Source organism: Eubalaena glacialis, chromosome 9 (assembly GCF_028564815.1).
Source record: "Eubalaena glacialis isolate mEubGla1 chromosome 9, mEubGla1.1.hap2.+ XY, whole genome shotgun sequence".
NCBI classification, from domain to species: Eukaryota; Metazoa; Chordata; class Mammalia; order Artiodactyla; family Balaenidae; genus Eubalaena; species Eubalaena glacialis.
The window spans coordinates 109087646-109104204 of NC_083724.1; the positions used below are offsets into that span (position 1 = coordinate 109087646).

Genomic DNA, 16559 nt, shown 5'->3' on the forward strand with positions numbered 1-16559 from the left:
CCCCCCCCCAGATATTAAATAGATGTAATCAAGCCCCCTTACATGGCTTTGAGAAAAAGAATAAGATTTACATGTCATAAGAAAAAAACAATGACAATTTTAAATACTTAACTTTTAAGTATGTATGTATATGTATAACTGAATCACTTTGCCGTACAGCAGAAATTAACACAACATTGTAAATCAACTATATTTCAATAAAAAAAAGCCAATTCTTTTATGGTTAAAATTTTAACCTTATACTTCATTCACATTCATGAGATATTTATTAAAGTCCTTGGAGATATTTTAAAATTCCTGTAGATTTCAATGGGAAGGAGGTTTTCTATGGAAATTTGTTATACATTAGGGTTTATTTAACCTCATACTGGAGAAAGTAATAACTTAGTATCTCCATTTTGATTCTATTTAGGATTTGACCCAGCAGATCAACCTGAGCCCCAAACAGCACCATAATGCTTTGAAATGCTTGCTACAGAGAATTTCAAAAAATGAGACAGCCAACAGTGAACTGACACGTTGGGGACTCTGTCTGCAGAAGGATGTACATAAGGTAAACTAGAAAATATGATGGTAGGAAACAGCATTAACCAAACATTTTAGAGCTTTGTGAGACTAGGTGATAACTTCGTATCTTGTCTTTATTTTGCAGTTTTTGCTTTATAATTACACTTTTTTTTTTTTTTGGGTCCTAGTCATAATACTTGAATTTCCTTGACTTAATTTGCTAGTATCTCTTACAGATTTTCTTTTGTATTTCCCAGGATCTGAGCTGTTAATTTCCAGTCAAGCAAAAGGAATATTGACTTAAAATTCACCTCATTTTTAGTTTTCCAACCCAAATTATTCTTAAAGTTCTCTATGTCTTTTTCCTTTTTCCCCCTAAGTTTTTCTCTATCTTTCCCAATAATTGTGTTTCTTTGAATATACTACTCTCATTCTTTCCATAGGCATAAAGTCTCAGACTTGTACATTTTAATTTTCGCATGGCCCTTTCTGCCTGCAATTTGCCTGAGTCCATTCTGTTGTATTTTGTGCAGCGTGAGCCATAGTGCAGAGGCAGCATGAGGTGGTGGTGAAGTCCTTGGCTTTGAATCTTAGTTCTACCGCTTGCCATCTTGGTTACTTGGAACAAATTGCTTAGTATCTCTTAGTTTCTTTATCTGTGAAATAAAGATAATGATTGAGTTAAAGGAATTAAGTGGTAAAATCTTCAGCATAATATCTGACACATAGCAAGTGCTCAGTAAATATTAGCTTTTATTACTTTTAATTTTCTTTCTAGGTTATACCAAAATAATTAATTCTATCTTTTCTCTAGTTCTCTTGCACTCTGAATTGACTCCTTGTTAAAAACTGTTTCTTTTTTCTTTTTTTTTTTTAAATAAAAGTAATGGAAAGTCAATAAGGAAAATGTGGGTACTGTAGAAAATGTGAAGAAGGAAATAAAAACATCAGTAGTTTCATCACCCAAAGATAATATCTTAGTGATTTATTTTAGACACATAAAAGATAATATTTTCAATATATTTTGTTTCCCTAAACTTTTTTTCTGTAAGGATGAATCTTTTCTTTTTTCTTTTTTTTTTTTTAATTTTTTTATAAGTTTATTTATTTACTTACTTATTTTTGGCTGAGTTGGGTCTTCGTTGCTGAGCGTGGGCTTTCTCTAGTTGTGGTGAGCGGGAGCTACTCTTCGTTGTGGTGAGCAGGCTTTTCCTTGCGGTGGCTTCCGTTGTTGCAGAGCATAGGCTCTAGGGCATGCGGGCTTCAGTAGTTGTGGCTCGCGGGCTCTAGAGCACAGGCTCAGTAGTTGTGGCGCATGGGCTTAGTTGCTCTGCAGCATGTGGGATTTTCCCAGACCAGGGCTCAAACCCGTGTCTCCTGCATTGGCAGGCGGATTCTTAACCACTGGGCCACCAGGGAAGCCCAGGATGAATCTTTTCTTAAAAGATTGTGCTTATAACTATATATGGTTTTGCATCTTCTTTTTCATTTATTATTATATCTTGAACATGTGTTCATGTTATTAAATATTATTTGAAGAGGCAGAAAACTTAAGCCAGAGAAGAGAAAAGTTTATCCATAATCATGCTGTATCAGAATAACCACTGTTAACATCTTGGTACATATCCTTCAGTGTTTTTTGTCTGTGTGTATGTGTACGCACACAATCACATGCAGCATGTTTTCAGATGGTTTCCTTTTTTTTTTTTTTACTCAGTTTATTTAGAATTTTTTTCCATGTCATTTAATATTTTTCTAAATATTTTAATGGCTAACAGATATTCATTTTATTAATAATTTCCTATTCTTTTACATTCAAATTGAATTTAGTATTTTCCTGTTATAAATAGTGAATCTGTGAACATCCTTGTAACTAAATCTTTGCACATGATGTTTATTTTCATAGTCAAATTTATGGAAGTGTAATTGTTAGGTCAGAGGACATTTATGTTTTTAGTACTTTTTATTATATATTACCAAATGCCTTGTAGAAAGGTTCAGTTTTTTACTTTCATAAGCAAAGGTGAACATTCTTGCTAATACAATTGCTACAATTGCAACAATTGCTAAAGCAATTGTTATTCTTTGTGTTAAACTTTTATAATACTAAGAAAATCATTAAAATTTTTTTTGATTATAGGTAAAATAAGTATTTTGTTACTTTTTTAAGAAAGCAAGGAGTAGAGCTCATAAAAAGTAAAAATCCTACATAATTACATATTCCCCCAGAGATACTCATTACTCAATGTGGACTCATTCAGTTTTTATAATGCATACATTACTATTTATTTTTTGCAAAAACAGGATTATATTAAATGCACTTAGAAAGTTATTTTAATAATGGCAAATATCCATCATATTGATATGTCATCAACTTAGTTATCGTCTTATTTTTGGATATTTAGATCTAATTGATTCATTATTGTTAACTTTAATTTGGTCTTTCATTATATTTATGCTTTTTTTCCTGCTTTTCTTTTGTATAAAGTATAATAGTAGTTTATGTGCAGCCTTATTAAGAAATATTCTCTAATTTTCTACTTAAATTTTTCCCTTAAAATCTTCTTAAAGATTATTTTCCTGTTCACCTTGTATTTATAGGCATTTTGCATGAATTCCCTGGTTCTAAAGAGACAGTGTTTTCTGATTCCTTTCTTGGGGACCATGTTGGAAGCTTCAATAATTAAAGAGCAGCACCTATCAAAATTCACCTGTATGTGTGTCCAGAGTTTTATTGACATGGACTCTTACTGCTAACAGTTGCATTTTTCTACCATTTTCAGAAGTTATGACAGGGACAGGTCTATATGGTAGAGTTGACCAGGCCCCAGAACGGTATCAGCGTTTTTCTAAATAGTGTTTACAGATGGTTCATGTCATAGGCACTTTATTTTCTGTTTAGATTGAAGGACGTGTTCTGCCAATGGAAAGAATTAACTTAAGGAATACGTCATTTATCACATCTCAGGAACTAAACTGGATTAAAGAAGTAACCAGAGACCTTTCCATCTTAACTGTAAGTGACTTGTGAGGTGGTAAAGAGAGGTCCAGTATTCCTAGAAGTGTGGAAATTAGGAAGCAGGAATTATTTAGTGTCCTCTTTTTGAGAGGAAGTACCAACTGAATTCCCATCCTGAATTATTTGCTAAACAGAGGTCCTTTTAACAAGAGCGAGTTGATGAGTTGGTAGAGGGAAGCCCTTTGCTTGACCATAGACTTAGGACAAGGAAATAAACTGCCGTGGTAATTCATTCAGTGCCAGCCTATTACCCACTCTCTCTTTGTTCTTCCTTCTTCTTTTCTCTTTCCTTCCTCTTTTTCCCTAGGGTTTCCATGAAAGAAATAAAATTAAAACAGTTTCCCACCAAGGCAACCAAAGAACAAAATGGTATATAATTATTTTTAAATGTTTTTGGCTCACCTGGTCTCTGTGGCCGTGCATAAAGTACACACATTTGTTTCTAAAACTTTTTTTTGAAATATATTTAAAGAAAAAGTACACTTATGTATATAACTTGATGAATTTTTACAAGTTAAATAAACCTATGTAATCAACACTGAGGGTTAAGAAACAGAACTTTACCAGTGCCCCAGAAGCCCCACCCCCATGCTCCTAATTACTACCTACCTGGCACCCTTACACAACCCAGAAATGGCCACTATTCTGACCTCTAACAGCATTGATTTTTTTCAGCTGTGTTTGTACTTAATATATACATGAAACCACACTGTATATATTCTGTCATGTCTGGCTTCATTTCTTCAGCCTTGTTTGGTAAGTTTCTCCATACTGTTAGGTATAGTTACAGATCTTCGATTCTCATTGCTGTGTAGTATTCCATTTTGAGACTGTGCCACAATTTACTTATCACACACATCTGCATTAGTAATCGGCATTAGATAAGACAGGACTCAAACGGAGAGAGTGAAAAGCAATTTGTTCTTTAGAATAACATCTCCTGATATGAAGTTGGAGTGTTGGGGAAGTTGTGGGAAGTACTAAAAATAGCTTGTTGTTGCTCCTAGGTCCCCATGCATTTCTGGGCGCTGTTTTACCCAAAGAGAGCAATGAATCAAGCCCGAGAACTGGTGAACATGTTAGAGAAGGTAGCTGGCCCCATTGGCATACGCATGAGCCCACCAGCCTGGGTGGAACTGAAGGATGATCGCATAGAGACCTATGTCAGAACCATTCAATCCATGCTGGGAGTTGAGGTAATAAATTAATTTGAGTAAATTTTCAGGATGTCCATTCTGAAATGCTTGAATACTTGATTTTAAATTATCTTGGTTATTGGTCTGCTGTTGATGATGTCCAGGAATCTGTATCTTACTCATGTGCACATGAAATACCGAATTAACAAAGTAGTCGTCATGCCCTTTGGTTGGTTTCGCTTCTCTCCTCCTTTGTTGGCACTCTCACTCACTCCAGCGTTCTGTTCCTCACGTAATTGGCTGAGATAATAGCTGACTTAACTTCAATTTGTTATCTATATAGAACATGTTGTGCTCAGAAAGCAATTTCCTGGGCTAGGTGCCGTCTTGCACGATTCAGTACTGAGCTGTCACGGTCTGGTCTGGCTCAAGATTCAAATTGCTCCGGTGATGAACTTGGGAGTGGGCCCATCAGCTTGGTCCAGATAGCCGAACGGGACTACTGGAGCTGAGCAGGTCATAGTGTTCACAACTCAGTAGTTCAGGCCTGCAGTTCTTATCTGTTCGTACATAAAACAGAGGAAGAAGATTAAGGAGGGAAAAAAAGCAGACCAAGGGCTTCCCTGGTGGCGCAGTGGTTGAGAGTCCGCCTGCTGATGCAGGGGACACGGGTTCGAGCCCTGGTCCGGGAAGGTCCCACATGCCGTGGAGCAACTAAGCCCGTGAGCCACAACTACTGAGCCCACGTGCCACAACTACTGAAGCCCGCGCACCTGGAGCCCGTGCTCCGCAACAAGAGAAGCCACCGCAATGAGAAGCCCGCGCGCAGCAACGAAGACTCAACGCAGCCAAAAATAAATTTAATTAATTAATTATTAAAAAAAAAAAAAAAGCAGACCAAAAGTTTTTGGAAATAACTAGTCCTTGAATTGAAGAGTCAGTTCTTGTGAGATCAATACTAGAATTGATATTCTAGTATTGACTAGAACACTAGTCAGTCATGACTTTCTCTGTTCATCCACCGCTCTGGGTGTGTCATCTTGTAGCAGCACACTCATGTTCTCTCTTTCTTTGTATTTTCTTCCTGACTTCCCATGCCTTCTTACTCTGCCATGGCCTCCCCCGGGCCTGATCATTGATAAAGTCTGCCCTGCTTTCAAAAGAAAAACCCAGCTGAGTACCTCAGCTCCCCCATCTCATGACTTGGCCTGTTCTCTTTATGAGAGTGCACTGCCAGCAATCTTCACGTAGCATGGGTATGAGTTTCATTCATAATGTTGACTCCTATTGGTCTTGCTATCTCTCTGCCATCTTTAGGGCATTCTGTTTTATTATTCTCTTTGTTTCAGGGTCATAAACTCAGATGTCTATGGGAGTGAAGTGGGCCAGGAGGGGACTCTAGGGAACTAAAGAGAGTAAACCCCATGACTGCAGATAACAGCCCAGCATTGTCAAATTGATTTTTAGTTTGTTTATTTTTCAATAGAAGCCAAAAGTCTAGATTTGCATATGTGTACACCTACCTATGTTTAAATGTTAATTTTAAAAAGACTTGTGAATCATTATAGGGACTAAAAAACCACATCTGTTTCCTAGATCCAGCCCACAGGCTCCCAGCATGCAGCCCATGTTCTATGTGACTTCGGAAGTTCTTTGATCTGATTGCTGGAACATGTGTCCTCTGAGAAGTCTTCATTTAAAATTAATCTTGATTTGGAATAGTATACTGTTGATTTCTGTTTCTGTCATAAAGCGTTGGCAACTTTATTTCACTTGTGTGCTACTTATCTTTATTCAGATTTTTGAAGGATCCTCTGTTCTTAATATCGGATCTCTTAAGCAGTGAGAGGTAGAAGATGCCGATATAAGATATTCTGCTGGCAATATCATTCTCTCTCCTAATCAGAAAGTTAGGAAGATCTACTTATGGATTTGGCACTAGCTTCATTTCCTCTGCATTTGGCTCTGAATCCTTTCTTCTGGTATTGTATCCTGTGTTTCCTAGTTAAAGTTCTATGGCATGAATGTAATAAGGTGCTTAGTTTACTAAAGAGAGTGGCAAAAAACATTATAGTGCATTGAAAGCATCAACTAATAAGAAACCCTTGCATATTTTTAAGCCTGGTTCTTTTCCAGGGATCTTAAGTGTCCTAATAAATTAATCAGGTAATCAGGACCAGCTCTAGGTAACTTACGGTAACATGTTATGTAGCTAAGCAAAGAAGCCTGGAACCCAGCAAATGCTCACTCAGGTTCAAGGACCTTTTTCTCTGTTGGCATGTCCACCATCTTTGTCTCAGTCCCCTCTTTACCCTAAAGGTCCTGTGGCTTTGCAGACTCTTGAACTGCCCCTGACTGAAGCCCTATCAAGGTCCGCTCAGAGTTCCAAAGCCTGACGTATATATACTTTATCTCCTCAAGGGGAAGATACAGATGGTTGTTTGCATCATCATGGGCACACGTGACGACCTCTACAGGGCCATTAAAAAGCTGTGCTGTGTGCAGACTCCCGTGCCCTCGCAGGTGAGTGGAAACTGGGCAGGAGGCACAGAGGGAAACTCTAGCCTCCCTTGAGGCTTGGAAAAGAGGGACTGAAGTAACTATTAGAAGCCAGCATATGTAGACCCATCTGGTGAAACTTTCCTGTTACAGTAACCTGGCTAATAGCAGATGTTCTTTGTAAATGCTGCTTTCATGTTCCCAAATGAGCACTTTTGCTTGTTCATAGGTGAGTCGCCAGGTGGTTTCACATGACTGGGTTCTGAGAGTATAGGCTTCCCTTTGAAAGGAGAAAGCGGGTTTTCCTACGGAGGTTAAATTTTTTTTTAATCTGCATGAGATCTTTTTGAAAGTTTTTGTTGGCTCATTGTTTTTTGGTTTTGATTTGTGTCATGTGTGTGCACACACACACAACATGCCTGACTAGAAACCCTAGAATTAGAACTGTTAGTACAAAGTGTATTATCTGCCAGCTGGAGTTTCTTAAACAAATGTAGTACTTGCTCTAGAATTGTTTACATTGTTTGAAAGGTTGATAGTGTCCTCTTTCCCCTCTATTACAGGTCATCAATGTCCGAACCATTGGCCAGCCCACCAGGCTTCAGAGTGTGGCCCAGAAAATTTTACTCCAGATTAACTGTAAATTGGGTGGTGAGCTCTGGGGAGTGGATATTCCTCTGGTGAGTGATGCTGAGATACGTCTTCATTCAATTCAGCATCCCAGAGAGTCCTACCTAGCTATTTTCGTAATTTTCCTCCTAGAATTTTCCTCATTCTCAGTGCTTATAGTCTGAGTGGTTCATTGCTTGTTTTTGTATAGCCTGCAAGCTTAGAACGGTTTTCACATTTTTAAGTGGTTGAAAAAAATAAAAATAAGACTAATATCTCCAGGGCTTCCCTGGTGGCGCACTGGTTGAGAATCTGCCTGCCAATGCAGGGGACACGGGTTCGAGCCCTGGTCTGGGAAGATCCCACATGCCGCGGAGCAACTGGGCCCGTGAGCCACAGTTACTGAGCCTGCGCGTCTGGAGCCTGTGCTCCGCAACAAGAGAGGCCACGATAGTGAGAGGCCCGCGCACCGCGATGAAGAGTGGCCCCTGCTCGCCGCAACTAGAGAAAGCCCTCGCACAGAAACGAAGACCCAACACAGGCAAAAATAAAAAATAAATTAATTAATTAAAATAAATTTTTAAAAAAAGTAATCATTTAAAAAAAATAAAAAGACTAATATCTCCAGACACATGAAAATTATATGAAATTCAGTTTTCAGTGTCCTTAAATGCATTTTTATTGGAATGTAGCCACACTCCTTTATGTACTACCTGTGGCTGCTTGTGTGCTGTAATGGCAGAATTGAATAGTTCCTCCAGAGACGGTGTGGCTCACAAAGCCTAAGGTATTTACTTTTTAGTCCTTTACAGAAAGTTTGCCAATCCCTGGTCTTGACGATCTCTGACTTTGTTCACAGTGTTTAAAAAATATCAAGTTGATTGCACTCTTTCTCTTCCTTTCCCAGAACTTATTTTCATATGTTGCTTTGGGGTTCAGATAACAATTAAAGATGGGGTGATGTATTGCTTGGATGTTTTGGTTTGTTTTTGTTTTCTAACCCAGAAACAATTAATGGTGATCGGGGTGGATGTTTACCACAACCCCAGCAGAGGCATGCGCTCTGTGGTTGGCTTTGTCTCAAGCATCAATCTGTAAGTACCACTCCTGGCTCCATTGTGTTTGGTTACCTTATTTTAATGCCTAATCTTACTGTAAATCCAGAAAAAATTTTTGAATATTTAATATTATAGTAAAAGTATGCTGAAATTCTTCCTTCTCTATCTTCCTATGATATTAATTTGTACAATCTCTTATCACATGTGTAAGTTTGTTCCCTGGCTACAGTGTAACCTCTTTCAGAATGGGGTCTGTGTCTTGCTGGTGGTGGGTTTTTTCCCCTAGAAATGAGGGGTTTTGTTTGTTTTTTCTGATTGTAAAAATAAAGCATGCTCATGCAAAAATCTCCGGAAATTTAGAAAGTGAAAATTCCTCATGGTCTATCTTTTATTAACCGCCACCAAAGATTTGGAGTATATATATACTTTTAGGTACTCTTTTATGCACATATTAACATATAGGTAGCTGGTATACACATACAAGTGGCACATTACTATGTATACTGTTCCTCATCTTCTTTTATGTACTTAAACTGTATATTTTGGTCATTTTCCCATATTGATGCAAATAAATCTCCATCAATTCTTTTTAACTGCTGCATGGAATTTATTATATGCTATAGCACTATTTATTTAACTAGTCCTCTGTTGGTGGATAGCTAGGTTGTTAAATTTTTTCAATTGGAAGCAGTTTTGTAGCAGATATCCACAATTATGCCTGTGTTTTTATATTCTGTAGCTGGCTTACATGTATCTTTTCCCTACATCAATGCGTGTTTTTACATGTAACATAAATGCATTTGCTGGGTACTTGTGCATGGAGAATCCTGTGTATGCTGACATTCAGCTGTGGGCCTGCCTTTGTGAGTGTGTGTTCATCTTTCTCTCTCTCTCTCTCTCTCTCTCTCTAACTGCCTCTGCCGCAGCACCCTCACAAAATGGTATTCACGAGTGGTATTCCAGATGCCTCATCAGGAGATTGTGGATAGCCTGAAGCTGTGCCTGGTGGGCTCCTTAAAAAAGTTCTATGAGGTGAGGAGAACAGCAGTTCTAAAGTATCAGGGTTTTTAAGGACTGCCTTCCTGATCACTTTAAGAGGAAGTCTGATTTAGTGAGAGGGATCCCAAATCGAAGGTGAGTTTCCTAAACAGACTGACAGGCAGCTCAGAAGGACTGTGTTCAGGCTTCTACTTGTACAGAGCAGCTTAAAGAGCTCAATGCTTTGATTTGATTTGGTAAGTAATGATTATTTCCCTGGTTGTCAGCCTAATGCCTGTGTGTATAATCTTCAGGCCCTTATCAGGAAAGTCAGGGTAAATTTTAGTAATTAAAGCAGCTTATTAATTTTCTCAGCTTTTTATGGCTGTCATTAGACGCTGGTTCTTTTCATTTAGGTTCAAGACCAGTGCCTCCCTGAAAATCACCCCTAGAACTCCAAAGAATGCTAACCATGGAGAATTGCTGTCATTAAGCTGATATTGGGTCTGGAACAATGAGCAAGCAAGGTACTGGGTTTTGCCTTGGCCAGTACATCAAAGGAAGCACTGATAAGTGGCTTTCATTTCTTAGGGTTCAGTGTTAGCCCTTTGCATAGAGATTAAACAGCAAGAAATTTAATGATTTCGCATGATTAAAGTCAATCTCTAGAACTCCACCTTGTTTCCTTTTAGAATAATGTTTCCTGTAGTGTCCTTCCAATAGTTTGGTACTGTTTCAGTATTAGAGATTGTGTAAACCAGAAGTTAAATTTTTGTCCCTATAGAGGTCCATGTGATATGCTACTTTGTTACCAAGTCCCACCCACACCTTCCTTCTTGTTGTTGCTGTTGTTTGCCTGCAAAGTTGTGTATGTCTATTCAGCCCTAGCTCATAGATTACTTCTGTGAAACCTTTCTCATTTCCCCTCCTCTGCTCCATCCCTTAGCTAGACTTATTTCTTTATGGTCCTCTTCCAAGGCCCTCTGTTAACATTCTGTGTAGTGATTATCACATCCTGCCTTTTATTAGTTGTTTGTATCCTTATTTATCTCTCCCTCTGGGTTGTAAATTACTTGAGCACTGTTTGGTTATGGATGGCTCTGTAGTAAATTACCCTAAAACTTAGTGACATGCAGTGAGCATTTATGATGTTCACTGTCAGGAAGTTGGACAGGGCACAGTGGGCTCCAGTTCCTCTCCATTTGGGCCCCTTCATGTGGTCTTTTCACATGAGCTAGTTTGGGCTTCCTCACAGCATGGTGGCTGGGTTCAGAGCTTGAGCATTCCAAGAGATTGAGAGAGCCAGGTGGAAAACGTGTTGCCTTGTATACCTTAGTCTTGAAAGCCATGTAGCGTCACTTCCACTGCATTCTGTAAGCCAGGTAGTAGTATCATTGTGAATATGCCTGACTTTTGGAGGAGCCAGTATGAGGTAGAGGTAGACTTAAAGAAACAACTGATATGCTCTATAAGGCCATTACATATATTCTGATATTTCTGTACTAATTACTCTTTCCCCCCTTCATCTATTATAAGGCACTGTTTGTACCTTACAATAAACTTGTGCAAAACTCTTTAGCATAGAAGTTAGCTGGTGGTTAGCTAGTCCTGTTCTTTCTTCAGGCCAGTAATTTTTCCATTGATATTACATCCTGAGGAGGCTTTAACCCAATTTCCCAATGTATTTGCTTATCAATATTGGTATTATCATAAGACTTATTTACATGGTATAGTTGAATCTTACCAACAAGGTTAGTTGAATCTTACCAACAAGGTCACCCTACATCATGATGCAGGGTGGTGGTAGACATAACCTGAAATGTAAGAGTCAACAGTGGCACGTTACTAGAGACCCACGCAGGCATGAATAATTAGTTCAGTTCATCATTATATTGTAAGACCAAAATATCTCCCAGAGCCATGCCACTTAAGTTTGCAGGCTTGCATTCAACATTGTCAGGTTCTGAAAGCAGCAGTTCATTCGCCATTTCAGACATTGGTATACTTGAGCTAACAGACAATGTCACCTCTTGCTCTGAGCGTCTTTTAAGGCACCAACGTAATATTGTATTTTCCTCATTGCACAACCATTTATTCATTCCTTTATCCTCAACTACCATTCTTCCTTCTCTGTATTTATACCCAAACTTTTCCACCTTTAAGTGGAACATTAGGTTTAGCCACTGTGCTGGTCTAGGATGCTGCCAGCAATACTAGTCTAGCAATTGCCTCCCCCTCAGTCCACTGCCATCCACATAGGGTAGGATTACATAGGTCAGAACGAGTGGGCTATCTCACCTCCTAGGCAATATAGATGCGTGTCCTGTGAACCTCAATTTTGCCTGAGGGGGCGAAGGCACAGTCCACCCCGTTAGGCCCTTAGGAACTCTAATTACAGTTTCTTGCTTAGGGATTGTTATGGGTTGAATTGTGCCCCCTTAAAAAGATATTGAAGTCCTAAGCCCAGTACCAGTGAATGTAACCTTTTTTGGAAAGAGTGTCTTGGCAGATAATCAAGTTAAGATGAGGTCATTAGAGTGGGCCCTAATCCAGTATGGCTGTGTTCTTATGAAAAGAGGAGATTTGGACACAGAGACACACACACAGAGAGGAAAGACAATGTGAAGACACAGGGAGAGCACCATCTACAAGCCAAGGAACACATGAGGCCACCAGGAGTCATAGAACGATAGATTCTCTGTCACGGCCCTCAGAAGGAAATAACCCTGCCAACACTTTGATTTCAAACTTTAGACTCCAGCACGATGGAACAGTACACTTCAGTTAGTGGTACTTTGTTATGGCAGCTCTAGCAAATGAATGCGTGGTTTGTCCCAGCTAGAATCTAGCACCCAAAGTTGCAGTCCTGGTCCGAGAACCACTGCATCAGGTAGTGAAAAAGAGGGTTAACGTCATGTGGGGGAAAACAAAAAGTATTGTCATAGCAGCATCCTTCCCCACCCCTTGTTCTTTAGATCCCCCAGAAAAGGAGAGGAGTTTATCTAGTGGGGACATTCCCTTGGCCCCTGTCATGTTGAGTATGAGTACACACTCATAAAGTCATGTAAGCTAGCCCTTCACACCTTTATTCCCTTCATTTTAAACAATAAATGTTTCAGTTGCTCATTCTAATTTTCTGTCAAACTGTTACTCTGGGGATGAAAGTGTGTTCCTTGGTCTGAGGAAATGTGACTTGGCAGTCCAGATTGGTATAGTGTCTTCTGTTTTAGTTCTTTTATAGTATTTTGAGACTTTGTATCTACCAGCAGATATGCAAAACCCAGTCCAGAATAGGTGTCTGTTTCTGTCAGGAACAATTTGTAATCTCCTGGAGCTGCAGAGTCAGTCCAATTTGCCACTGTGTGCGGGGCCTTCCCCTCAGGGAATCTGCCCCCAGAGCCATCTGCATTCTCTGTTCTCTTGGCAGACAGAACAGTTTATTGGAATTTTGCACTTCAGAGGGTATGAGAAAAATATGTCTAGATTTAGCCCATTTCTTCATTGCTACAGCCCTCAGTGTCCACTCATTTCATGGACCCAGGTACCGCTCGAGCAGACACACCAAGATATCTGCTTGCTGGTAACTACTTTCTGATCCTGGAAGGAGGTAGTTACTCCCCATTCACCCTTCCCCCTACTTCCTGGTAACATCTAATCTGCTTTCTTTCTGTGGATTTGTGTATATTATGTAGAGATAATCATAAAATACATGATCTTTTGTGTGTGCCTTCTTTTATTGATCATGTTTATAAGGTTCATCTAAATTGTAGACTATATTATTAGTTTGTTATTTTTTATGGATGAATAATGTTCTGTTGTATGTTTATCCATTCATCATTGATGGACATTTGTACTATTCCCACCTTTTGACTATTGTGAATAATGTGAATAATACAGGCTGTGAACATGCCTGTATATGTATCAGTTTGAGTACCTATTTTCAGTTCTTTTGGGTATATACCTAGGAGTGAAATTGCTGGGTCATATGGTAATTCTTTGTTTAACTTTTTGAGGAACCCTCAAACTGTTTTCCACAGTGGATGCACCATTTCACATTCCTATCAGCAATATAGAAGGGTTCCAGCTCCTCCACATCCTTGCCAACACATCTTATTTTCCTTTTTTTAATTGTAACTCTTGTGAAGTGGTATCTCATTATGGCTTTAACTTGCATTTCCTTAATGACTAATGATGTTGTACATCTTTTCATGTGCTTATTGCCCATTTGTATAACTTCTTTGGAGAAGTCCTTTTGAGTCCTTTCCCTGTTTTTCAGTTGATCTATTTGTCTTTTTCTTTTTGAGGTGTAAGAGTTTTTGTTTTTACATATTCTGGATACAGAACTCTTGTCTGATGTACGATTTGCAAATATTTTCTCCCATTCTGTAGTGTCTTCACTTTCTTGATAATGTTATTTGATGCACAAAACTTTTAAATTTTGATGGAGTCCCATTATCTATTTTTCCTTTTGTTCCTTGTGCTTGTGGTGTCAAATCTAAGACTCTGTTGCCAAATTTGAGGTCATGAAGATTTACGCCTTTGTTTTCTTCTAACAGTTTTAGAGCTTTAGCTGTTACATTTAGGTCTTTGATCCATTTTGAGTTACATTTTGTATGTGGAGTGAGGTAGAGGTCCAACTCTACTCTTTTGCATGTGGTTATCCACTTGTCCCAGCACCACTTGTTGGGGAGACTATATTCTTTATAGAATGGTATTGGCACCCTTATTAAAGATCAATTAGCCCTGGATGTTTGGGTTTATTTCTGAACTCTCAGTTCTGTTCCATTGGTCTTTATGTCATCCTTATGTCAGTACAACACTGTTTTGATTATTGCTTCTTTTTAGTTTTGAAATTAGGAAGTCTGAGTCTTCCAGGTTTTTTTTCAATATTGTTTTGGCTATTCAGAGCCCCTTGGAATTCCATATGAATTTGAGAATAGGCACTTCCATTTCTGTAAAAAGGGCCATTGGAATTGCGATAGGAATTGCATTGAATTTATAGATCACTTTGCAAGTATTGTCATCTTAATAATATTCACTCTTGCAATATGTGGACACAGGATGTCTTTCCATTTAGTTAGGTCGTCTTTAATTTCTTTCAGCAATGTTTTGTAGTTTCCATGTTCAAGTGTTTCACCTCAGTTAAATTTATTCTGGATATTTTATTCTTTTGAAGGCTACTGTGTATGGAATAGTTCTAATTTCATTTTTGGATTGTTCATTGCTGGTGTATAGAAGCATAATTGTTTTGTGTGTTAATCTTTAACCCTGCAACTTTTCTGAACTTAACTAGCTTTAGTAGATTTTTTTCCTCAATTCTTTGGGATTTTTCTATATATAGAATCATGTTATCTGCAAATCGAAATAGTCATACTTCTTTTTTTCCAATTTCGATGCCTTTTATCTATTTGTCCTGCGTAGTTGCTCTGACTGGAACTTCCAGTGCAATATTTAATAGCAGTGGTAAAAACAGGCATCCTTGTCTTTTTCCTGATCTTAGGGGGATAGCTTTAAGTCTTTCACCATTGAGTATGATGTTAGCTGTGGGTGTTTCATAGACTCACTTTATCATGTTAAGGAAGTTTCTTTCTGTTCCTAATTGGCTGAGTGTTTTTATAGTGAAAGTGTGTTGGATTTTTATCAAATGCTTTTTCTGCATATTAGTTTATAACAGTCTCATTCATATTAATACCAAATTGATTTCAGTAGTACACAAAAAATTTGTTCCTTTCTGGTACTATGGTGTCCCTCTTTCTCTGTGCTAATTTTATTTTATTTTATTTTAATTAATTAATTTTTGGCTGTGTTGGGTCTTTGTTGCTGTGCATGGGCTTTCTCTAGTTGCAGTGAGCGGGGGCTACTCTTTGTTGCAGTGGCGGGCTTCTCATCGCAGTGGCTTCTCTTGTTGCGGAGCATGGGCTCTAGGCACGTGGGCTTCAGTAGTTGTGGCACAAGGGCTTAGTTGCTCCGTGGCATGTGGTATCTTCCCGGACCAGGGCTTGAACCCGTGTCTCCTGCATTGGCAGGTGGATTCTTAAACCACTGTGCCACCAGGGAAGTCCTGTGCTAATTTTATATTAGGGTTTCCAGAGAAACAGATCAATACGGGGTGTGTGTGTGTGTGTGTGTGTGTGTGTGTGTGTGTGTGTGTGTGTGTGTATTTTGAGGAATTGGCTCATGTGATTTATGGAGGCTGGCAAGTCCAAAATCTGCAGGGTAGGCCAGCAGGTCGGAGACCCAGGGAAGGGCTGATGTTGTAGATCAAGTTTGAGTTTATACTAATTGGTATGTTTTAGTCTTCTTGAATGTGTTAGTTAACTTTTGAATCAAATTTGGGAATTTTTGGTCCACTATTTCTTCAAACACTCTTTTGCCCCTTTCTCTCTCCTCTGCTACTGAGACTCCAATTATTCGTATATTGTTATACCTGATGGCGTCTCACAGGTCTCAGAGGCTGCATTCATTTTTCTTCCTTTTTTTCTTTCTGTTTCTCACACTGGATAATCTTGATTGATTTATCTTTTAGTTTGCTGATTATTCCTTCTGCCTGATCAAATCTGCTCTTAAGCCCCTCTGGTGAATTTTTCATTTCACTTATACTTTCTGATTCCAAAATTTTTGTTTGGTTCTTTCTTACAATTTCTATCTTTATTGGTAGTCTTTACTTCGTGAGATTTTCCTTAAGGTCTTTAGATGTAGTTTTCTTTAGATCTTTGAACATTATTTAAAAATGGTTGGGGGCTTCTCTGGTGG

At 38.6% G+C, this 16559-nt stretch overlaps 1 protein-coding gene across 2 annotated transcripts in view; it reads left to right on the forward strand.

The window, feature by feature from the left end:
* PIWIL2 (piwi like RNA-mediated gene silencing 2) overlaps positions 1-16559 on the forward strand; it is an 85102-nt gene that overhangs the window by 47924 nt on the left and 20619 nt on the right. For both annotated transcript variants that reach the window (XM_061199400.1, XM_061199401.1), the window contains exons 13-19: positions 413-553; positions 3410-3523; positions 4534-4722; positions 7084-7185; positions 7725-7841; positions 8776-8864; positions 9755-9860. In XM_061199400.1, coding sequence (XP_061055383.1) covers positions 413-553; positions 3410-3523; positions 4534-4722; positions 7084-7185; positions 7725-7841; positions 8776-8864; positions 9755-9860 — 858 coding nt within the window. The remainder of the gene's footprint in view (positions 1-412; positions 554-3409; positions 3524-4533; positions 4723-7083; positions 7186-7724; positions 7842-8775; positions 8865-9754; positions 9861-16559) is intronic.